The 24,346-nt window shown below is 34.5% G+C and overlaps 1 protein-coding gene and 1 long non-coding RNA gene across 2 annotated transcripts; both read left to right on the plus strand.

Annotated features, from left to right (window-relative positions):
- Positions 1 to 731: 731 nt before the first annotated feature.
- Positions 732 to 1,229, plus strand: LOC149497688 (uncharacterized). Its single transcript, XM_089719745.1, has one exon. It carries the CDS (start codon positions 732 to 734, stop codon positions 1,227 to 1,229), a length of 498 nt encoding a protein of 165 aa, XP_089575871.1.
- A 4,317-nt stretch (positions 1,230 to 5,546) lies between these two features.
- LOC149497689 (uncharacterized) lies at positions 5,547 to 7,240 on the plus strand. The gene is made up of 2 exons (XR_016319887.1): positions 5,547 to 5,632; positions 7,035 to 7,240. It is a non-coding gene; the product is annotated as an uncharacterized LOC149497689 (long non-coding RNA).
- Positions 7,241 to 24,346: the final 17,106 nt, after the last annotated feature.

The raw sequence follows: 24,346 nt of genomic DNA on the forward strand, positions 1-24,346 counted from the left end.
TAGGAATTCAATAGTATGAGTAATTTAAGTTAAATACATGCCATATTGATTTGGTTTGGAACTTCTCTCTGATGCGAACCTTTTGGTCTTTGTAGGAGTTGAGTGATGTCTCAACATCTGTCTGATGAGGAGGTGGATAGTTATGTCCCTCCTAGTGGTGGTATTCCTGTTGGAGATGCCGCTAATGGTGCTATGGGTTCTGATGCGGAGCACGCCTCGAGGGTGGGGCAGGCTGCTGCAGGTCCTGCTGGGCCTAACCAGGATACATTTGTTCAGCAGTTAGTTGCTGCTTTGAGGCAGGCAGCGGGAGCTGTTCCCCAGGCTCCAGTTGCTCTAGCCCTTGTTCCAGTTCGTCCCCCTATTGAGAAACTGAGGAAATATGGAGCTGTTGAGTTTATGGGTAGGAAGGATGATGTGGCTTCTGCAGCAGAGTATTGGCTCCAGTCTGTGGAGAGGATATTGGAGCAGATGCAGTGCTCACCTGCAGACAGTTTGGTTTGTGTCACTTCCTTATTAAGAGAGGAAGCTTACCAGTGGTGGGATACTGTATCACGGACAGTTAGTGTTGAGCAGAGGACTTGGGACTTCTTTCTTTCTGAGTTCAAATAGAAATATATTGGGGAGCTTTACATTGACCAACGTAAAGCCGAGTTTTTAGCATTAAAACAGGGCAGAATTCTGTGGCTGAATATGAGAGAGAGTTCATTCGGTTGAGCAGGTATGCTACTGAGATGATTCCTACTGAATCGGATAGATGCAAGCGCTTTAGGAAAGGCTTGCATGATGAATATCGCATGGATCTAGTTGCTCATCCTCATACATCATTGTCTTCCCTAGTGAAGGCAGCTTTAGAGCTTGAGGAAGTGAGGAATGAGCAGCAGGCTAGGAGGCAACGAAGTCAGCAGGGTCAACAAAAGAGGTTTCAGGGTATGGTATCTGGACAGACTTCTGGGGCTCAGTCTAGTAGTAAGAGGCATAGAGGTTCATCACAGACCTGGTCTAGACCGATTCAGAGACATGGACAGGGTACTCATGGCAGAGTAGCTCCACAGACCACATCTGTTGCTAGTGGTGGAGGTGCTACATGGATTGATATTCCAACATGTGCTCAGTGTGGAAAGAAGCATCCCGGGGTTTGTAGGAGATTTTCTGGGGCATGCTTTCGATGTGGGTCTACAGAGCATTTGCTTCGAGACTGCTCTATGACTTTGGCTAGTTCAGCTCCGTAGGTAGGGAGGTTAGCTCCCTTTATTTCGAGAGGCAGAGGCAGAGGCCGTGGTGATACAGGAGGTACTGGGAGTCAGAGGCCAGTTTCAGAGACAGTGGAAAAACTTGAGTCCAGAGCACCTGCCAGAGCGTATGCCATCCGGACTAGGGAGGAGCAGGATGCCCCAGACGTTATCATTGGTACATTCTCTCTCTTTGATATTTCTGTATATGCTTTGATTGATCCTGGCTCTACTCATTCATATTTAGGCATACATGTGGGTAGATTGGGTAATATGCATGCTGATATGTTAGAGCATAGTATTGAGGTTACAAATCCCTTAGGCCATAGTGTCGTAGTTAATCGGGTGTATAGAGATTGTCCATTGGTAATCTATGGCCATGTGTTTCTGGGAGATCTAATAGAGTTGCCTTTCCGGGAGTTTGATGTGATCTTGGGTATGGATTAGTTATCTAGACATGGAGTTATGATTGATTGTAGACTTAAGAGGATTACACTCTAGAGTAGATTGTAGTTGTGGGTGAGAGGTCGGATTACCTCTCTAATGTTATTTCTGCTTCTACTGCTAGAAGATTGATCCAGCATGGTTGTGAGGCCTACTTAGCCTGTGTACTTGCTCCAGAGTCAGAATCTCCTAGTGTCCATGATATACCCACAGTATGTGATTTTCCGGATGTGTTTCCAGAGGAGTTGCCTGGTTTACCTCCAGAGAGAGAGGTTGAGTTTGGTATTGAGGTTATGCCTGGTACTGCACCGATATCCATTGCTCCGTATCGGATGGCGCCTGCTGAGTTGAAAGAGTTAAAGATACAAATTCAAGAGTTGCTTGATAAGGGTTTTATTCGTCCTAGTGTATCTCCATGGGGTGCTCCAGTATTGTTTGTAAAGAAGAAGGATGGATCACTTAGATTGTGTATTGATTACAGACAACTTAACAAAGTTACTGTGAAGAATCGGTATCCATTGCCTCGGATAGATGATTTGTTCGATCAGTTGAGAGGAGCTAGTGTATTCTCGAAGATAGATCTGAGATCAGGTTATCATCAGCTAAGGGTGAAGGCATCGGATGTACCTAAGACTGCTTTTAGGACACGCTACGGTCACTATGAGTTCTTGGTAATGCCATTTGGTTTGACTAACGCTCCTGCAGTGTTCATGGATTTGATGAACCGAATCTTTCATCCTTACTTAGATCAGTTTGTGGTTGTGTTCATTGATGACATCTTGGTATATTCTCAGACTAGAGAGGATCATGATCACCATTTGAGAATTGTACTTCAGATATTGAGAGAGAGACAGTTGTATGCTAAGCTGAGTAAGTGTGAATTTTGGTTGTCTGAGATTGCTTTCTTGGGTCACATTATTTCTGTTGAGGGTATTAGAGTTGATCCGAAGAAGATAGAGGCAGTGCTTGAATGGAAGCCACCTAAGAATGTTACAGAGATTCGGAGTTTCTTAGGATTGGCTGGTTATTATAGAAGATTTGTCAAGGGATTTTCTCTCATTACGGCTCCTTTGACTAGACTTCTTCAAAAAGATGATAGATTCGAGTGGACTGATAAATGTCAGAATAGTTTTGAGAAGCTTAAGACGATGCTTACTGAGGCTCCAGTGTTGACACAGCCAGTTTCGGGTAGACCGTATGATGTGTATAGTGATGCTTCACATAATGGATTGGGTTGTGTGCTTATGCAGGAGGGTAAGGTAGTTGCTTATGCTTCTAGACAGCTTAAACCACACGAGAAGAACTACCTTACGCATGATTTGGAGTTAGCAGCTATAGTCTTCGCTTTGAAGATTTGGAGGCATTACTTGTATGGTGAGAAATGTCATCTGTATACGGATCATAAGAGTCTCAAGTATCTACTTACTCAAAAGGAGCTTAATCTGAGACAGCGCAGATGGTTAGAGCTACTTAAGGACTATGACTTCACCATTGATTACCATCCGGGTAAAGCTAATGTGGTAGCAGATGCACTTAGTAGGAAGTCCTTGGTTGCTTTACGTGCTATGAATACTCGATTATTTGTAGCTAGTAATGGTGCACTCGTGGCAGAGCTTATGATCAGACCTAGTCTACTTCAGCAGATTCGAGATGCACAGAGAGATGATGAGACAATTGCCTTGTGGAAAGATCGAGTCAGAGATGGAAGGAAAAAGAGATTTATGATTAAAGATGATGACTGCTTGTACTTTGGGGATCGGATTTGTGTGCCTAAAATTTCAGAGCTGAGGAAGAGTATCTTAAAGGAAGCTCATAGTAGTCCCTATGCTATGCATCCTGGCAGTAATAAGATGTATCAGGATTTGAAATCACAGTATTGGTGGCCGGCGATGAAGAGGGATATCACAGATTATGTGTCGAGGTGTTTGACGTGCTAGCAAGTGAAAGCAGAGCATCAGTTTCCTTCTGGTTTGTTACTTCTACTTCTATTCCAGAGTGGAAATGGGATAAGGTTACTATGGATTTTGTGACTGGATTGCCTTTAACTCCTAAAAAGAAAGATGCTGTATGGGTAATAATTGACAGATTAACTAAGTCAACACACTTTCTTCCTATTAGGACCGACTTCACCATGGAGTAGTATGCAGAGCTTTATATAGATGAGATAGTGAGATTACATGGGGTTCCTTCTTCCATCATTTCAGATAGAGATCCGAGATTTACTTCTAGATTTTGGAAGAAGCTACATGAGGCTCTAGGTACTAAGCTGAATTTTAGCACAGCTTTTCATCCTCAGACAGATTGTCAGTCAGAGCGGGTTATTCAGATTTTGGAGGATATGTTAAGAGCTTGTGCTATTGAGTTTGAGGGCAGTTGGGAGAAGTACATTCGACTTGTAGAATTTGCCTACAATAATAATTATCAGTCGAGTATTTAGATGGCCCCTTTTGAAGCACTCTATGGTAGGAGATGTAGGACTCCACTGTCTTGGTCAGAATTGAGTGAGGGCAAGATGGTAGGTTCGGATTTGATACGGGATACAGAGGAAAAGGTCAGAATTATTAGAGATAGATTGAAAGCAGCTTCAGATCGTCAGAAATCTTATGCGGATTTAAAGAGGAAAGATATAGAGTATGCAGTGGGAGATAAGGTTTTCCTTAAGGTATCTCCGTGGAAAAAGATATTGAGATTGGGAAGAAAGGGGAAGCTTAGTCCTAGGTTCATTGGTCCATATGAGATCATTGAGCGTGTGGGTCCATTAGCCTATAGACTAGCTTTACCACCAGACCTGGATAGGATACATAATGTTTTCCACGTATCTATGTTGAGGAGGTATCGGTCCGACCCATCACATGTAATATCAGTGGAATCTGTGACTATAGAGCCAGATTTAACTTATGAGGAAGAACCAGTGAGGATACTTGCTAGGGAAATTAAGGAACTAAGGAATAAGAGAATTCCGTTGGTAAAGGTTCTTTGGAGAAACCATAAAACCGAGGAAGCTACATGGGAAAGTGAAGATATTATGAGACAACAGCATCCTCAGTTGTTTAATTCAGGTGAATTTCGAGGACGAAATTCTTTAAGGGGGGAGAACTGTAATGCCCCATTTTTCCTGTGTTTCAATAGTAGTTTACCGGTCTGTGAATAGTACCACCGGTCCAAAAGTTGGTATTATTTTTGGTCCAGAAAAATTACTATTTATGTTTTATATTTTCTTTAACATTTTTGGAGCATGTATGCATGGTTTTTATGGGTAGAAAGTAAGTAAGGAATATTTTTGGAGAATTTAGATAATTAGTGAATAGTGAATTATGGTATTATATTAAGTAAGGAAATTTGAGCAATTATTTTTATGGAGGAAATTTGAGGAATTATTTTTATGGAATAAATTAGAGAGTTTTGTGGAGATAAATAATATTTTGGAGGAATTTATTTGGAGAAAAGACCAAAACACCCTCCTATTTGAAGAAAAGACCAAAATACCCCTTAGTTGCTTTATTAAAGGCAACCATCAATTATTGAGCAACAAAATTTGCCTTCTTCTTCTCCATACACGTTTCCTTCTTCTCCTTCTTCTTCTTCTTCTTCTTCTTCTTCTTCTTCTTCTTCATTTTCTTCAATTCCTACTTAGTAAACACCCATCCAACTTGATTTAAGTCATAAATCTTAGAGAGTGAAGCTAGAGAAGTAATCTTTGGTGACTAATTTCAAGGAATTTGGTGATTTTCCTACTTGGGTCAAGTAAGTGATTTTATGATAAATGAATTATTTTTGGGTTTAGAGTTGTCTTTTAGCATATACATGCTTAATCATGCTCCAATTACTTCTTTTATTTGTTTTCTTTGTTTGATTTTGAGTTTCTTCCATGTAGAGGGTGTAGAGCCTTCTAATAAGGATAAAGGCAAGACCAAAGCTTGAGAAGCTTTGATTAAAGCTTGTTAAAGCTTGTTTTGAAGGTTAGTGTTCATAAACACACTTACCTTACTCAAATTTTGATTTTGTGCCTTTATGCTATTATGTGTATATTTTGAGATTTTGTATGAAATGATTGATTTGTTGACTTTTGGTTGCCATTACATGCTCTTGGATGATGTTTGATGAGTATTTATGTTGTGGTAGACATTGCTACCTTGTATCTTTGTTGTTCATGTTCCTTTCATGGCTAAAGTAAACTGAATTTGGGAAAAATGTGATTTTGAGTGAGATTTAGGACCATTTTTCAATCCTTTCTAGTTTCCATTTGTGTCTGAGTCCTTCATAAAAGTTGTAGGTCTATCTCTTAGCTTTCCAACCCATCCTCTTGTGTCCAATTTGGAGATATATAACTCAACTTATGGCTGAAACACCCAAACTGACTCTGTTTGTGTCGGGCCACATGCATCACTGACTTTAGTGCCCATTTTGACCACTATAATGACAAGATTAGGTTTTGAGTTCTCATAAAAGTTGTTTCCCTGTGTCTTGGGAATTCTCTCGTTCTGGATTGGTTTCATTTGAGTGTTTGGTTTAGTAGGAATTCAATAAACAATGGAATTGGTTCTGCTGAATCAGGTCTGGTCTATCAGTCTATGTTCCTAGCTTTGTTTTGTTATCTTCCACATTGATCTGGGCTGTGATCCCTTCATAGCATTTGTAGCATTTTATCTTAGCTTTCTAATGACTCTGATTTCATTTAATTTGGAGACCCATAACTCAAGTTATGTTTTAAAAACACAGCAAGGGTCAATGTTATTTTTATGCTGGAAGTTTTCTATGTTAAGTCATTTTGTTTAAGTATGAGAATTTTTATGAATTACTTAAGTTTAAATTAAGTTTTTATTATGAGAAGACTAAAGAACATGAATTTTATGAGAAATGTTTTTGGGCTCTAATATACTTGGTGTGGATTTGATGCATGATTTGATTTTATTATGTATGATGAGCATGCTCGGCATTTGATGCCATTATGATAAGAAGCTATGATCATATGCTAGGCACGTGGGTGTCTTATGTTAGGGCGGACGCACTCTATATGTTATGAAAAGGTTGGCGACCTAAGGCCATTATGAATAAGCTATGAAAACTTATCTGCTTCTTTTTCTCCTAAGTGTATGTGAGCCCTTATAAAACACTTTTAAGGAAGTGAAATAAATGAGATCACATTATGTTAATAACTCTTTGTTTACCATAACATATTTATGATATCAAATGAATTTTTAAAGCATGATGTGTTGGTGTACCTATGTAATACATGTTCAAATTTAATGATTTTATGTATATCAATGATTTTTAAGTATGTTGTCATCACAACATTGGTTTGTTGTGTTTTATGAGCACCACTGAGTTTTATACTCAGCGCGTTGATTTTATCACGCGCAGGTCGGAGATTGTGCTTGCTGCTTAAAGACCTGAAGAGTAGCATCAGAGCTGAAGAGATATTTTGGTAGTTACTTAGTATTTTTTTTTTTTTGTAACTAAGAATTATGGCATGTATAAGTATTACATTTTTGGAGACTGTATTATTTCATTTATAACTTAAGCATATAGTTGTAAATTATTTTGGTGTATATATATTGGGAGATAAACTTGGACTTATTTAATGGTTAGAACATTAGAAGTTGAGATGTTTAAATGAATGTATTGAATTGATGAATATTAAATTGATGAATATTAAAATGTTATTGAGGATATGAAATGATAGAAGTGCTCTTGTGTTGTGTTATTGGAGTTTGATGGGGTTTGGAGTTTGGAATTGGGAGTGCTTTGTATTCATATGTTTGGCAACTTCTATTTTTAGGGGAAACTCTTGCAGTTTTTCTGTAGGACTCTCCCAAATCATTTTCAAAACAAAATATTATTACTTGCTAAACTTATGAATACTAAGTCACTTCTAATTCATCATATGATTGTATGATTTATATGTAGGTTAGGACGGTGCCTCCGGCACCAAATGTGGCATCCACGTCGGGTCTTTCGGGATCGGGCAGCGGGTGTTACAAATTTACTAGTTAAAGATGTTCGTTTTGATATTAACGAAGAGTGTTTGAATGCTTTTAACAGGTTGAAGAAGGAATTAACCTCAGCTCCTATCATTGCTACACCAGATTGGAGCTTATCTTTTGAGCTCATGCGTGATGCTAGTGATCATGCTATAGGAGCTATTCTTAGAGAAAGAAAAGAAAAGAATTGCATGTTATTATTATGCTAGGCGTACATTGAATGATGCACAACTTAATTATGCCACCATTTAAAAAGAGCTCCTTGCTATTATTTTTGCTTTTAATAAATTTAGAGCATATTTGTTTGGAGCTAAAACAATAGTTCCTATTGATCAATCAGGTATTAAATATTTGTTAGAAAAGAAAGATGTAAAGCGTAGACTATTTCGTTGGGTTATTCTTTTATAGGAAGTTGACTTGGAGATTCATGATAAGAAAGGAACCGAGAACCTTATTGCTGAGCACTTGTTCAGGCTTGAATTGGGGGAAGAAAGACAAGAATAGAGGCAAATTAATGAAGACTTCCCCCATGAACATCTTCTCCTCCTAGCAAGATGTTTAGACGATGCGTGCCAGAAGTAGAGATGGAAAGTTGTTCTTTGCTTTTGTCATTCAATGAAATCTGGAGGACAATTTGGAGGAAACAAATAGCACAACGTATTCTAGAGAGCGGTTTGTATTAGCATATCTTATTTAAAGATACTTTTAACTTTGTTCGTCTTTGTGGTTGTTGTCAAAGTTTAGGGAATATCTCCAAGCACTATGAGATGCCATTGAACAACATTCTTGAAGTGGAGATATTTGATTTTTGTGGTTTGGATTTCATGGGACCTTTTCCTTCTTATTCTAACCAATACATCTCAGTGGCGGAAGCTATTGCTCTCACTAACAATGATGACAAGAGTGTGATTACTTTCATTAAGAAATATATTTTCACTCGTCATGGTATGCCTAGGGCAATAATCACGGATGGAGGTAAGCATTTTTGCAATAATTACATAGATTCTCTTCTTTCAAAATATGGTGTCACTTATCTTTTAGGTACTCCATATGATCCAGAAACAAGTGGGCAAGTTGAGGTAACAAATCAAGAAGATATTGGAGACTACAGTTGGACATTCAAGAAAATATTGGTCTAAGAAGCTTGATGATGCATTTTTGGGCTTGTAGGACTGCATTCAAAACTCCAATTGGTATGTCTCCATATCGAATGGTTTCATGCTTTTGAGAGTGCCCAAATATACAAAGATATGACAAAGCAATGGAACGACAAGAAGATCGTAGAAATGACTCTGCAAGTTGGACAAGAGGTGTTGCTTTATAACTCAAAACTCTGCCTTTTTTTAGGTAAGTTTCGCTCACGTTGGACTGGACCTTTCATAATCAAGGAAATATCTCCTTATGGAGCTGTTGAATTAATAAAAGGCAATAAGAGCTTTAAGGTCAATACTCAAAGATTAAGAGTACACAATGAAGGGAGTTTTGATCCAGAAAAGAGCTCCTTGGCCTTGATCTAAAAGGGGTCCAGCAAGTCGAGCTTAACAATATTAAACAAAAGCACTTATGGGAGACAACCCATGTTCTTGTCTTTAAACTCTTTTAGTTTCACTTATTTTATTATTTCTTTTTATCATTCTCCCAAATTTTTAATCATTTTTGCTTTTTATTTATTCGTACAATCTTGTTCAGGTAAAGTATAATTCAAAAAAGCTTAAATGCAAAATTGGAAAAGTTGAGGTTCAAGCTCTAGCACGCCCTAGGCATGCTACATAGCATAACCGTGCTATTTTAAGTGAGAATTTCTTTGAGGTTCAAGGTCTAGCATGCCCCAGCGGTGCTATTCAGCACCCCCGTGCAAGGCAAGTGCAATTTTCTCTTACAGGTTCAGACTCTAGCTCACCCTAGCCGTGCTAGGTAGCACACCCGTGCTACAAGGAGACGTTGAACCTAAAGTGTGCTCACCTAAGCATGGCCCGTGCCACCTCCTCCTTAAGACTCAGGCCTTAGCACACCCAAGGCATGCTAATCAGCTCGCTCGTGCATCGCAAAAATGCTAAACCCTCTCTCTTTTTAAAAAGATCATAGACTCGTCCTCCCTCATCTTTCAAAGAGCATGCTCCACCTTCTCCCTCAACCCTCTCTCTTCTATTTTCTCTCTCCAAAGCCTTAGCATCCCTTCATCTTCTTCTCTTTCTTATATTTTCACTATGCCTCCATGCTACAAGAGAAACAGATATGTCTCTTCTGTGGCAACAAAAGTCCAGCCCACGACCCCCACTCCGACTCCTGCTCCTCCTCCACCAATTACACGAACTTCAAGAGGAATGGGAATGACTCACCACCTCCTACTACTCCTCCAACACCACCGTTTCCTCTTACCACGCCAGAGCAAAAAGAAAGGTATGAAAAACTCTCTTTATGACCTATTCTTCCAAATCGTTCCATTGATGAGAATGCTCTATCACAAGTAGGCCTTAGACATGCAGTTTTAGAACCATTGAAAAGAATTGGGTGGGAGAGATTTATTGACATGAAGGATTTTGTGCACCACTTACATTGTAATTTTTAAGTTTTTATTCAAGTGATATCTTTTTGTTGCATGAAAATTATCCTAATAGAATCAAGTTTAGACTTTTTGGCAAGAATTATACATTATCAATAGATGAGGTTAGCCATATCTTTGGATTTCCTATAGAGGGTGCCCAAAAAACTATCCCCAAGAATTTTAGACCCGGCAGTAAATGGATTACCTTAACTGGATTGAGTGGTCATAATCCTAGGTACTCTAAAGCTTCAAAATTGAGAAACCTAGCATATAGCTAGATTCATAAATTCCTATCTAGCACATTATTTGGGAGGAGTGAAAGTGATGGCGTGTTGAGTTTGAATGAATTATACTTGACCTGGGCTATTGATAAGGGCTACGTTTGAATGTGGGATATTGGCTTTGTCATCATTGGCCTAAAATTGCTAGGGTGGATAAGGGTGCTATTATGATGGGTTGTTTTTTTTACATGGATTAGGTCTTATATTAAAGCATCAGATCTTGTTCTTCCTGTTTATGATATTTTGGAAGGAGAGAAGAGCACTCGCATTGATATCGATGTTATGCATCACATGAAGATAATAGAGAAAATAGGTGATACGTTTCGTCTAGTGAGACGTACAGTTGAGGATGATGATGAGGGAGATCATGCGGAGGGGGATGATAATAACATGGAGGAGGATATTCCACGTACCACTCTTTGCGTGGGTACTTTTTCTAGTGTAGGTACATCTAGAGCTGACACTTCTTTTCAGGGAACGTCCGACTTGTCCAATGAAGAAGTTCTTGCGCGTATGATGTCTAGAATGGACATGTTTGATGCTCGTTTTCAAGGGATGGAGGCTATGATTTTGGCCGGTTTTAGTCCATAGAAGTTATGCATGGGAGTCTTGAGTCTCGCATGGATACCATGCAACACCAGTATCATGGGATCAACAATCAGCTCCAGACAGTGATACAATTGCTGCAGCCACATTCACCTCCACCACCTGCAAAATAATTATTTATAATTTTTTTGTTTTTCATATTTCCTGTTATGCTGTGTTGAATTTCTTTTGATTATTACTTATTTTCAAAAATTGTTCCTGTTTTCTTTAAGTATTTTGGATATTTTGTACTTGTGTTTTCTTTTATTTAGTGTTTCTTTTCGTAGTTTGACATTTTCCAGCACCTAGCTCTTATCGTATATTTTACTTGATTCTTATTGTATTTTTCAATACAATGGTGGTAATGGTTTCTTAACCCTCTTATTTTTCTGCCACATTCTTGATAATATGATAAGTTTCGGGAATTAATTTTAGGCACATTGGGGACAATGTGCTAGAGTAAAATTGGGAAAAGGGAAATTTTAGTTAAAATTTTTATTTATTTTTATTTTTTTTAAAGCTTAATATGGTTGAAATAATTATAAGCAAGATAAACTATCATTATTTATGAAACTTGTGATATTTTGATTTATTTTCTTGTCTAGTAATTTTTTATCTTAAAAATTAAATTCTTGGCTTAATATGATTCTTTGATTTAAGCATTTTTATTTTTAAGGTCATAAACACCAATTTGTGACTTTTTATGATAGGTATGTATTTTTGATAAAGACTTATTGACATTCCTAGAACAATTAGAATTCCCCTTGAGGCAAAGTTTTTAATGTCACAATAGGAAGAAAAATGATGTAGGCAATTTTTGTTTATAACTCATTTTTTACCTAGGCCACCCTAAGTTGAATTATGACATTTGCAACCAATTTAAATCCTATAACCCAATTTTTCTTGTTTACCCTTATTAAAACCTAGCCATGAAACCAATTCGTGAATCCATACCCTAAGTACAATAATGTATAATTAAAGAAATTAATTTTATTAAGACATAGCAAGAGAATAAAGGGAGATTATTTCATAATCACTAGCAAGCGAAAAAAAAAGTAAGAAATTCAAAGAAGAAATGACCCAAGAAAAAGCAAGTAATCGAAATTCAAGTATGGAGAATTTTAAAGTAAGAAAGTAATTATTGAATATTATGAAGAAACCTTGCCAAAGTTTCTCTAATTTTTAGCTAGTTCAAGCAAAATCTCCCTTTACAAATAAAAACATATGTATAATTAATCCTGGATATTACACATTCTTTGTACTTTTTGTCGTCTTTTATCCCTTTTTTTGCTAAACTAATCTTTAAACTCTAAAACCCTATTTCAACCTTAATCAAAGACCTTTTGATTTCTTCTAAGTGTGCAACATTGAAATTGTGGAGAGGGGATGAATATTTTTGCCTATGGGAATGTTGAATCAATATCAATCTATTCAATGTTTAGTAATATTTTGAAAATTCATACCTTATTTCTTATAATTTGAATAATTTTTTTGGTGTTAAAGATCTTATTAACTTTTGCTTATATTAAGGAATTTATTTTGTTAAGAATTTAGTTTTTGGCTAAAATATAATTGGTGAAGGAAACACTTGATTTATTTTCATGTTAATTTTGATATTTTCCTGAAATTGTGAGTAATTATCCCAACCATATTGAGCTAGCCTTGTTAGTATTTAGTTTGTGTTCTTCTTTTATTTTTAGTTTTGTTGCTTGAGGACAAGAAATGGTTTAAGGTTGGGAAATTTTGATAGGTTTTATTTTTATAGTTAATTTTAGCAATTTTTATTGAGGTTTTCATTTCATTTTTGTTAATTTTTATTTTATTTCAGCTAATTTATTTATGTTTTTCAATAAAGCTTCATTGAATCACATTTCACTTAATCTTGAGGAATTTTATAGGAAACCAGTCTAAAATATAGAAAAGAGTGAAGTTAAGCAAAACTCTTAAAGTCTAGTATGCCTTGGACGTGCTAATCAGCACCCCTGTGCTGAATTAAAGGGAACTTATCATGGAGACTCAGAGCTTAGCACACCCCAGCCATGCTATCTGGCACGTTCATTCCTCAAGAGAATGTCGATCTAAGGGTGTGCTCACTTGAGCATGGCCTGTGCTGCATCCACCCTAGAGACTCAAAGCCTAGCACGTCCGTGCTGATTGCCTGACTTCATATTAGGCCGAAAATGAGAACTCTAGCTGTCTCGCTTGCATGGACCCACATGAGATGTTTTTCTGACGTGCTAATCAAGTTTAAATCTTATCAAATTGCTAGAAGAATCCTAAATTGGAAGAAATACAAAGCCTAAACAGTTTCTTACATCAAATCGATTTCTTTCTCATTAGAGATTCCATTTCCTAATCAAGTTCGGAGATTTCCCAAGAAGTCTATAAAAAGAGAGAGATTATGTAGGTTATGATCATCTTTTGATCTCTGATTCTCTTGTTCTCTAGATAGTTTTCTCTCTCTTTAAGACTTTAAGTACTCAAATTGGTGTCAAGATTCAAGGAAGGCATTCAAGCCCATCGTTGACTAGTTTTTATTTCTAAACTCTCTTTTATTTATTATTCTTTATGGGATTATTTATAAATTTAATTTAGTTTGATTTATTCACTATGTCGAACTAAATCTCTTTACTAGAGATATGATGTAGCTTAAATTTAACTCCAATTTATAATATTAGATTTGATTTTCTTTATCCAAGTAAAATTTATTATTGATCTTAATACTTCCAGGTAGAGTTTCTCCCCTGGATTGATTTCTTTCATTAATCACTATTGAGAGAAGGGTTTTTTATATGAACAGGGTAATAAATTTCATGGGAATAACAACTTGATGCGAGAGCTAGATAGTTTGACTTGTGGGAGGTTTGTATAAAATTAAAACCCTTAATTTGTGAATTCCTAAATAATCATAGAAGCTAATGATTTAATCTATGTTTGGTTGCGCCATTGAGAGATGAGTATTTGAATTAGGTTAAAATTGATAATAAAATATCGAGAGAGCTTATTAGGGAATTTAGGGTTTGTTTCTCCTTCTTGAATAATTAAAATTGATTATTAAACTAATAGGATAAACTGGATAGAATTAAGTGAAGTCAAAATCCCTAGTAACTTTTAAAGCTTGATTTCTTTTCAACAACTTCTTGCTTAATCTCGTTCTTATTGTTTTTACTTTAATTCTTTTATTTTCAAACACATTCTCTTTATTATCGTTTAAATAATAGTAGGTTAACACAATTTTGGTACTTGGTATATCTCCGTGGGATGATACTCTAATAACTCTTTATTACTTGTTTGCGATTTCGTACACTTGCGAAATAGCCTGTTACTTAGGAAGTTGGTTTGGGTTCTTCTAGAAAAGGGTCTGGGTTATTTGGTTTTCATTTGATTTGCTTGAATTGACCTGGTTAAAATGGTTTGATTCAAGAGACAATATATATTTTAAATGCTAGCATTCATTTTTTTTTTAGCCTATTGTTATAAGAACTAATTTTATTTATTTTATTATTATATTTATATTTAGAAAAATCTCAAATTGCCGATATTCGACAATACCGTTATGAACTTGAGTCTTACACTAATTATGAGCCTAATTAAATTAACTTCAATCCCTATACTGAGGCCCATAACTTCGAAAATGTGATTTTTGATTTAATATAAATCAAAAATATTTTGAAAGCAAAATTACATGATGTTTCACCGGCATTATGGTCAGATGGGTTTGGTTGTCTAATACATTTTAAAGTCTTCACTGAACTCTCTTACCTGATCTCTGGTTAAGTGGTTGGACTATCTACGAGAAACCTAATTAGTACATGGCAATTGTCCTCGAATTTCATTTGGATGGCAACTTCTATTCCTCGGTAGGGTTTTAATCATTTAATCTTTCTTTGGGCATTGACACAATGTAAAACTATTATTTTAGGCGAAGGTCCATTAATTTTTTTTATTTTGATTTCAGAATATCAGGACCAAAACATGATGCTTAGTGCTTGGTCACACCCCTTTTTATATTTCTATTTTTCATACTAATAAAAAAACATTGTTATTGGCTGTTCGTCATTTCCACCAAATATTTGGAAAATATATTAATTTATTATTCAGATTTTGGTATTTGTTAATGTAGAATTAAATTGAATTTACAGATAAATAATATATAATTCAATTAAGATATTGTATAAAAACCAGATTTCTTCTATTTCTTATTAAAATATTATTTAGTTATCAAAAATAGTTTTAATTGAGAATTAAATTTCATACAGCTTGAATTTCATAGAGTTATAGTGAGACATATTTATCTATGTTAGAATACAGAATGTAATAACATGGAATGGATATTATAGTGATGCTTTTATTTCCTATTGCTTTTTGAAGCACAAGCTTTAAACTAAATAGTGTTAGAACCCATGCGATGTACGTAATATTAAAGAATGAAATAATTTTTTATAATTTCGATATAAATATAACACGAAAATTAGACGGTTGACACAAGCACAACATGTTTAACCCGCTTAATATCATAAACAGGTTAAGTAGGTGGTGTTGACCCATATACAACTCGTGTAACCCACTTAATATCATAAATATGTTAAGTTGATGTATTAACCTATATATGACCCACTTAACCTGCTTATAGTATTTTGTAAATTTTGATCTATTTAACTCCAATCATATTTAAAAATAAATTGTTGGCTCAAGAGTCAATTCTATCTTGAGATTTTGATGATTATGCAAAACAAATAAATTTAATATTTTTATATGTGCTAATATTACTTTATACAGATTTGTTTATTTCTAAATATGGAAATTGATAAAGAAGGCAAGTTCCTATAAAACCAAGATTAATTAAAGACCACGATAACTTTTGAAGATTTTAGTGGTTAAGTTTCCTAGGATTTATTGTAGGATAGAGAGAATGTTCTTTTATAATCACAAAAATATTTCTTCTCTTTCTCAAAAATGATTTTTGAAAATTTATCTTAAATAATAAAAGTCAAAATCTCAATTTTGATTTACTTACCTAAAAGAAAAAAATTTTGTTTTAAATATTTTTGGTAACAAAATACTTGAAAAAGATTTCTATATTCTTTTATTTTTGAAAATTGTTTTATAAAGAAAATCCAAAATCTTGCTTTTATTCTCTTATCTTAAAAGAAAAGATTTTGACTCAAAACATTTTTGGAAACAAGATCTTCGTATCTTTTAGTTTTGGAAAGTCAAAATTTTTCTTTAAAAGCTAAAGATTACACTTTCTAAAACGGGATCTTCATCCCTCTATAAAAGGATCTTCCTCTTGTGAAGATGTGGGTAATTTTGTTTTACAAGATTAAGAGTTTATTGCTTCAACATTTTTATCTCTCAAAGCTCTCTCTTAACCCCCTTATTTCTTTTTGTCTTTTTCCTTCACGAAATATTTTTAACATAAAAGAATATTTTATAACAACATCTTTTGAAAAACAGTTCTGTTCTTTAAATCGATTTTCTAAACTTGATTTCTATTTTTCCTATGCTTATATTTGTATCTCTCTATCTATATAGATTCTATAATCTATTGTAGGCAGCTTTTTAATTGAAAAATTTTGTGTAATAGCTTAGGTGAAAAGCTATGGTGGAATAGGTTATCAGGCCACCTTCTTCTAATGTCTTGATTTGAGTTTTCGTTCTCTGCAAAAATAGAAATGGTTGAGGTTGACTAGAACTTTTGGAAAATCTAGTGGGACAATGGGTAGATCTAGGTATTGATCTATTGCCCTTTAATGTTGGTTTGTCTCTTACCCTTGAAAAGAGATAACATAGTGGAGGATCTCAAGATGAGTCTTGGGGAGTGGATGTAGGCGAATTAGTGCCGAACCACTATAAATCGTTGTGTTTACCTTTTTTATTTTCTAAAGTTCTACTTGATTCTATTTCATTTACATTTCTATTAAGCTTTTAGAAATGCAAAGTTGTTAATGGTTTTATGGTTTTAAACTCAGATAAGCTTTATCTTTATCGAACATTAGAACACTGGATTTCTGTGTTGTGATTATACCAAGTTCTAATCTGTTCTTCTATACTCAGTATAAATCACAATTTGGATTTTAATCATTTTTCTAAGTTTGCTTAAAGCTTTGTGAAGCAATTCTAAATTCAATAACTGTCTTTCACGAATCTTTAATATTTGTCTAAACTTTATGAAGTAGTTCTAAACGCAATAACTTTCCTTCATAAAGTGTTTTTAAAATTCATTAAGATTTATGAAGTAGTTCTAGTCAATAGCTGCTCTGTACAAAGTCTTTCTAATCTTGCAATTAAGCTTTATGAGGAAGTTCTAAATTTGATAACTATCTCTCACAAATGCTTTCTATTTTCGCTGCAATAGAATTCTGATTTTGTTTTTGAAAGTTTTACTTTTATTTTTTAGAAACCCAATTCACCACCCTCTTGGGTTGTGCCATATATATACGGGACCGCTTAAGAGAAAAGATCCCATGGCAGCTCCACTTTCTCTTTCATCTGTAGAAGGTCAATCTGTTTCTAGACTACTTTTGTTCAATGGTTCTAATTACTCTTACTGAAAAAACAGAATGGAAAATTTCATAAAATTAGTTGATATAAACTGATGGAGGAACGTCATTATTGGTTCTCGCATTCCTATGAAAACTGTAGAAAATGAGAGAGTTAGAAAAACAGAAGAAGAATATACTAATGTTGATTGGAATGATATTTCTATAAATGCAAAAGCTATCAATATTCTTTATTGTGCATTAGATCCAACAGAATACAACAAAGTGTCTGGATGTAAGTCTACAACAGAATTCTGGGAAAAACTTAGAGTTACCTATAAGGGTACTGATCGAGTGAAGGAATTTAGAACTAATATCCTTTGGAGAGAATATGAAATGTTTAGTATGAAAGAAGGAGAGACTATAGCTGAATTAAATTCTAGATTCACTAATATAGTTAATCTTTTGAGAACTCTCGAAAAGGAAATTTTAGAAGATGAGCTTGTTAAGAAAATCCTTAGAATTCTACCTAAAAAATAGGATTCTATAGGAACTATTATGAATTATAAAGAGACTTCCGTTACTGATTATTTGATAAGAGCTCTTGTTTCAGAAGAGATGAAATCTTCTTTGACTGTAGAAGGTAACAAAAGGAAAGGAATGGCTTTGAAAGTAGTTTCTAGTGAAGAAAGTTCTTCTAATCTTGATAGTGATGATTGATCACTTGTTGCTAAGAGATTCAAAAGGTTCTATAAAAAGAGTGGAAGGCCATAGAAAAAGTTTATCAAAAGGAACTTTTCACCTAAAAATAGCAACTTGCTTAAGAAAGAACCTTCTGAATTCATTTGTTATGAGTGCAACAAGCCCGATCATATCAAGCGTACCTGTCCTAAGCGAAAAAGAAGTCAAAGAAAGAAAAGCTAAAGCAAGCGTTTGTAGCTACTTGGAGTGACTCAGACAATTCTAATTCTGAAAGTGAAAGTGACCAAGAGGAGATTGCAAATATTTGTCTAATGGCCACTATTGATTCTGACACCAAGGAAATCAGCACTCTGACTTCAACGCAGAAAGTTGTAAGTAGTGAAGCAGATACAATAGGCCAAAAGCGTGAAGAAAGTAATTTAAGTCTTTCTGAACCTGAATCTGAAAATGATCTTCTAGATACTTATAATAACCTATGCACTGAATTTGGAAATCTTGTTAAAAAGCATAAAGTTTTGAAGAAAGATTTCAAAAAATTAAAAACTGAATGTAATCATTTGAAAGATGCTTTTTATCAAGAAGTTACATGCAAAGATCTTGTCATAGAGATCAAAGATCTTAAAAAATGTAATGATAAATTTTTTGAAAATCTGAAACACTTTAAAAAAAATGTAAAAATCTAAATTCTAAAAATGAATATTGAAAGTTGAGATTAGAATTCTAAAGTCAATTTCAGAATCTTTTTCTAAAGAAAAGATAAGTTCTAGCTATGATAGCATTTCAAAACAAATCATGTTTCAAATAAGAAAAATACTATTTCTAATGTTGTGACTTTAGAACATCACAAATCTGATAGTCTCAACAGAAAGAAAAATCATAGTAAGTTGAATACAACTGCTACCACTAACCCTCCAGGACCCAAAATGTGTTGGGTACCTAAATCTGCGTGATCCCCCCTTTTTATTTTTTAATCTGGTAAATTTCTTTCTATCACCAGTCATATGCCTAGAGCAAGCGCTGTCAATTGGGCAATTCTAGTTAGTTATGGCATAGAAGACTTGGACAGACAAGCATGCACCTTGTTTCTAAACTGTCTAAGAAAGATTTGGTTCGTGGTTTGCCGAAGCTAAATTTTGAAAAAGATCACATTTGTGACGCTTGTCAATTGGGCAAACAAACCAGAACATCTTTCAAAACTAAGGGCATGGTTTCTACTTCTAGACCTTTGGAATTGCTACGCCTTGATTTATTTGGACCTGTTACTCCTTTTAGTCTAGGAGGTAAATTCTATGCATTTGTTATTATTGATGATTACTCTAGATTCACCTGGATACTCTTCCTTAGAAATAAGGATGAGTCATATGATGTGTTTATTCATCTTTGCAAGAAAATATAGAATGAGAAACGATACAACATCTTTAGGATTAGAAGTGACCATGGAAAAGAACTTGAGAATCAGAAATTCGATGCTTTTTGCAAAGAATTAGGAATCTTCCATAACTTCTCAGCGACTAGAACACCCTAGCAAAATAGAGTAGTGGAACGCAAGAATAGAACACTTCAGGAAATAGGGCCTTAGAATTCTGAATTACCAAAAGAGTGGCGATTTCACAAGTATCATGCTCAAGAGGACATCATGGATAACCCTTCAGAAAGGATAATGACTAGAGCTCAATTTAAGAGATATTTCGGTAATGTTGCTTTCATTGCTCAATTAAAACCTAAGGATTTAGAAGATGCTCGTAATGATGGAATTTGGATTCTTGCTATGCAAGAAGAACTAAATCAGTTTGAGATAAACCGAGTTTGAAAACTTGTTTCTAGACCTAAAAACCATTCTATTATTAGAACAAAATGGGTGTTTAGAAATAAGCTTGATGAACAAGGTAATGTTGTGATAAACAAAACAAGGTTGATGGCTCAAGGTTACAACCAAGAAGAGGGCATCGATTTTGATGAGACCTTTGCTCCGATTGCTAGACTTGAGGCTATTAGAATGCTTTGTGCATTTGCATATTCTAAAAACTTCATGTTATATCAAATGGATGTGAAAAGTGTTTTCCTAAATGGTTTTCTAAATGAAGAAATGTATGTAGAATAAACACCTGGTTTTGAAGTTTATGATAAACCTAATCATGTTTACAAACTAACTAAAGCTCTTTATGGTTTGAAACAAGCTCCTAGAGCTTGGTATGAAAGATTAAGAAAGTTTTTGTTAGAAAATGATTTTTCTAGAGGAAAGGTTGATACTACTCTATTTATTAAGAATAAAGTGACTGATATTCTAGTTGCACAAATCTATGTTGATGACATAATCTTTGGTTCTACTAATGACCTTTTTTGTAAGGAATTTTCTAAGATTATGTAGGGTGAGTTTGAAATGAGTATGATGGGAGAACTAAACTTCTTCCTTGGACTTCAAATCAAACAATGTGACAATGGAATTTTCATAAACCAACGCAAGTATACTTGAGAACTGTTAAAAAGGTTCAAAATGGAGAATGCTAAGGTATGTAGTACGCCAATGAGTCCATCCTCAAAATTAGAAAAAGATTAAAAAGGAAAGGATATGGATATTAAAATGTTTAGAAGTATAATTGGTTCTTTACTATATCTAACTGCAAGTAGACTTGACATTCACTTTAGTGTTTGTTTATGTACTAGATTTCAATCATGTCCCAAAGAATCTCATTTAACTGCTGTAAAAGAATCCTAAGATATCTTTGTGGAACTTCTAATTTGGGTCTGTGGTATTCTAAAGATGGTAGGTTTGATCTTGTTAGGTATAGTGATTCTGATTTTGCAGGAAGCAAAATAGATAGAAAAAGCATGTCTGGAACTTGCCGGTTTCTAGGTAGCGCCCTTGTATCATGGTTTAGCAAGAAATAGACAGCAGTTGCTCTTTCTACTGCAGAAGCAGAATATATTGCTACTAGAAGTTGTGTTGCACAAGTTCTATGGATCAAGCAACAATTGGTAGACTATGGTATGAAATTAGAAACAGTTCCAATCAAATGTGATAACATAAGCACCATCAACTTATTTAAGAATCCAGTTCAGCATTCTAGAACCAAGCATATAGAACTCAAACATCACTTCAATATTTGATCATATTCAAAAAGGTGATATAGTGATTGAGTTCATCCCTATAGAAAAGCAATTGGCAAATATCTTTACTAAACCTTTAAGTGAAAGCCAATTCTGCTTAATTAGAAGAGAACTGGGTATGTTAGTTCTAAACTCTTAACTTTAGAACTCTATGAGTATGTTTTAAAATGCTTTTTATATTTGAGAGTGAAAGACTTGTTCTATGTTATGTTTTAATATTCTATTTTGTGTGACATTGAAAAATGTTTTTGTCTAAAAGAGATGCATAATGCCCTAATGTGAAGTTCTAATGTCACCATTAGATTTTATTTTTAGACAAAATTAAAACAGTTGATTTTTTTTTTTGCTATTTTTTTGTTTTGTGTTTATTTTATTTTGTTGAAGTTTTGGTGTAATTTTTTTTATTTCTTTTATTTAAATGTTTTAGTCGATTTAGCTTTCCTTAAAACCGGTATTATTCCTTTAAGTTTTCCTCTTTATTATAACTTCACTTTTAAGTGTTTCTTTCTTTCCTAAGAATTATAACTTCTCTAATTAATCACTACTTTCTTCTATCAAAAACCGTTTTCTCTTCTCTATCTCCTTCTCACAAATGAAACCCTCAACACATTCTGCTCCAAAAAGCCTAACTATGGCCAAATCGAGTTCTACCTCTTCCTCCTCTAATCTTTAATAGAACAAGAACTTCAACTTCTTAAAAGATTATCTAAGAAGTACGAAAAGAAAGAATCATGACAGAAGAAATCTGTTGTGGAATCGAGTTCGAAGAAAGAAAAATCGAAGAGTAAAACGAAAAAATCAAAAGGGAAAGAAAAATCAAAGGAAAGGGTCTCTAGTTCTCGCAGCAAAGGTAAAGCCATTTTATCCCCTCATCCTCTTATGCGTTCATATGTTATTGACTAGAAAATCTTTGGGAAAGAAGAATTCAACTTTAGGGAACTATTTGAGTTCCAGGGATGGATGGAATTTTTGTTTTTAAGTAGACCTTCTATGAGAGTTTGTTAAAGGAGTTTTATGGCTCTCTCAAAGCCACTGGTTCAAAGACACTGTCTGTCAAAATCGAGGGTGAAACCAAAGTGTTATCTTACACTGGTTTGAGCAAAATCTTCAAAATACTAAACACTGGGTCTAGGGTAGCAAAGATAAAGGACATCTCTAGGGTAGAAGGGTATACAAAGGATGAATTTATAAAGAAAATCATTAGAAAGGGTTCTGTGGAAAAACAAAACGTAATTGAGTGCTCTAATCTTAACGACAGCATGAAGTGGTTGTATAAGCTAATTGTGCACTTTATCTATTTAAAGAGCCATTCGCTCACCTATGAAAATCAAGTTGAATTGTGCATAATGTGGCATATAATTGAAAAGAAACCCTTCAATCTGTGCCATATTATTTTTGATAAAATGCATATCAACCCACCCAAAGAATTACCCTATGGTATGGTGCTTACCCCTATTTTTGAATTTTTGGAAGTTAATTTAGATGAGAGTGAAGGTCATAACGTTTTAAAGTTGGATCTTTGAAACTAAAGGATGAAGAAGGTGAAGAAGAAAAAGAGAAAGAAGTTACTTAGAATAAAGAAAAGGCAGAAAAAGAAAGAATAGAAAAAGAAAAATGAAGGTTAGAAGAAGAAGAAGAAGCTGAGAGTAAGTAGAAGAAGAGAAGGTTAGTAAAAGGAAAAGGAAAATTGGAAGAAACTAAGAAAGAATAAGAGAAAGAAGAATTGGAAGAAACAGAAGAGGAGAAAAAGGAAGAAACAGAAAAAGAAAAAAAGACAGCAGTTGCAGTTGAAATAGAGTCAGAAAAAAAGCTAGGAAAAGAGACTGAAGAGAAAAAGGATTCTATGGATCATGGAAAAGAGACTGAGTCAACTGGAAAAGGAGAGGCAGTAGAAGTTGAGGAAGCCAGTGATGCTGGTACAGAAAAGTTAGAATTAAGTGAAGAAGAAAAAGAGACTGAGTTTGAAGCTCAGAAGGCATCAAAATTTCAGACAGCACAAAGGAGTAGAGAGGCTATGCTGATCAACATAGGAAAAGAACTCATTGAAGAACATAATAAGGCACTTGATAAGGCTATCAAACATAGGAAGGCTGTGATTGCACATAATCATTCCCTTATCGAGTCTATAGAGAAAATGAAAAGTGTCAATGGGAGAAGGCTAGCTACTCTAAAGGTAAAGGGTACGCCCTACACTCCTATCTCAAAAAAGCCTAAGAGAGTGAAGCACACTACGAGAAGGCATATAGTTCATGGAAGGAAGCCTCCTCTACATCCCTCTTCTAAACATCCTGAGAGTCCTGTTGAAACTTCTCCTGCACAGCACCTCAGAAGTTCTAAAAGACTTAGAATTGATTCCAAACCCTTCTGACTCCCTCCTAATATGCTTTGACTATGTTTTGTGAACTATTTTCTATTATTTGTTTTATTATTTATTTGTGTTTGTATTTTGTGTTATCAAATTCTGTTTAAAATTTTCTAGATTTATTTATTTGTTGTTTTCGCTTTTATGTTGCTCTGTTTTTACTAACCTTCTTTATGATAACAAAAAAGGGGGACAACACAGGATATTTTAGTGCTTAAGTACTTGAAGAGAATGTTAAGAATGTTATATTTTTTTTAGTGCTTAATCTATGTGCTTATCATGTTCTAATCTGTGTTGTTTCGTTTCCATATAAATAGAATATGCTTTATGCTTTATGCTTTATATGATGTTCTGATAGTTATAACTTAGTCTTTATTCTAATGTATGCTCTGCATGTTAGACTTAGAACTTAGTTTTAGTTCTAATATCAGTTTCTAAATCTATATTTGCTCTAATTTTATGCTCTGATTGTTAGACTTTAGAACTTATTTCTTAATTCTAAACATATATTTGAATGCTAGACTTAGAACTTAGTTTTAATTCTAATGTCAGTCTCTAAAACCATATTATGTTCTAATCCGCACACATATTAGACTACACTTATTTAGGGGGAGTTTTATAAGTTCT

This window comes from Jatropha curcas, chromosome 3 (genome assembly GCF_041381405.1).
Source record: "Jatropha curcas cultivar XTBG-Jc1 chromosome 3, XTBG_Jcur_1.0, whole genome shotgun sequence".
Lineage (NCBI taxonomy): Eukaryota > Viridiplantae > Streptophyta > Magnoliopsida > Malpighiales > Euphorbiaceae > Jatropha > Jatropha curcas.

Bases quoted from the DNA above. Each gene is read 5' to 3' on its own strand.
- LOC149497688 (XM_089719745.1), top strand. From the start codon at position 732: ATGATTCCTACTGAATCGGATAGATGCAAGCGCTTTAGGAAAGGCTTG.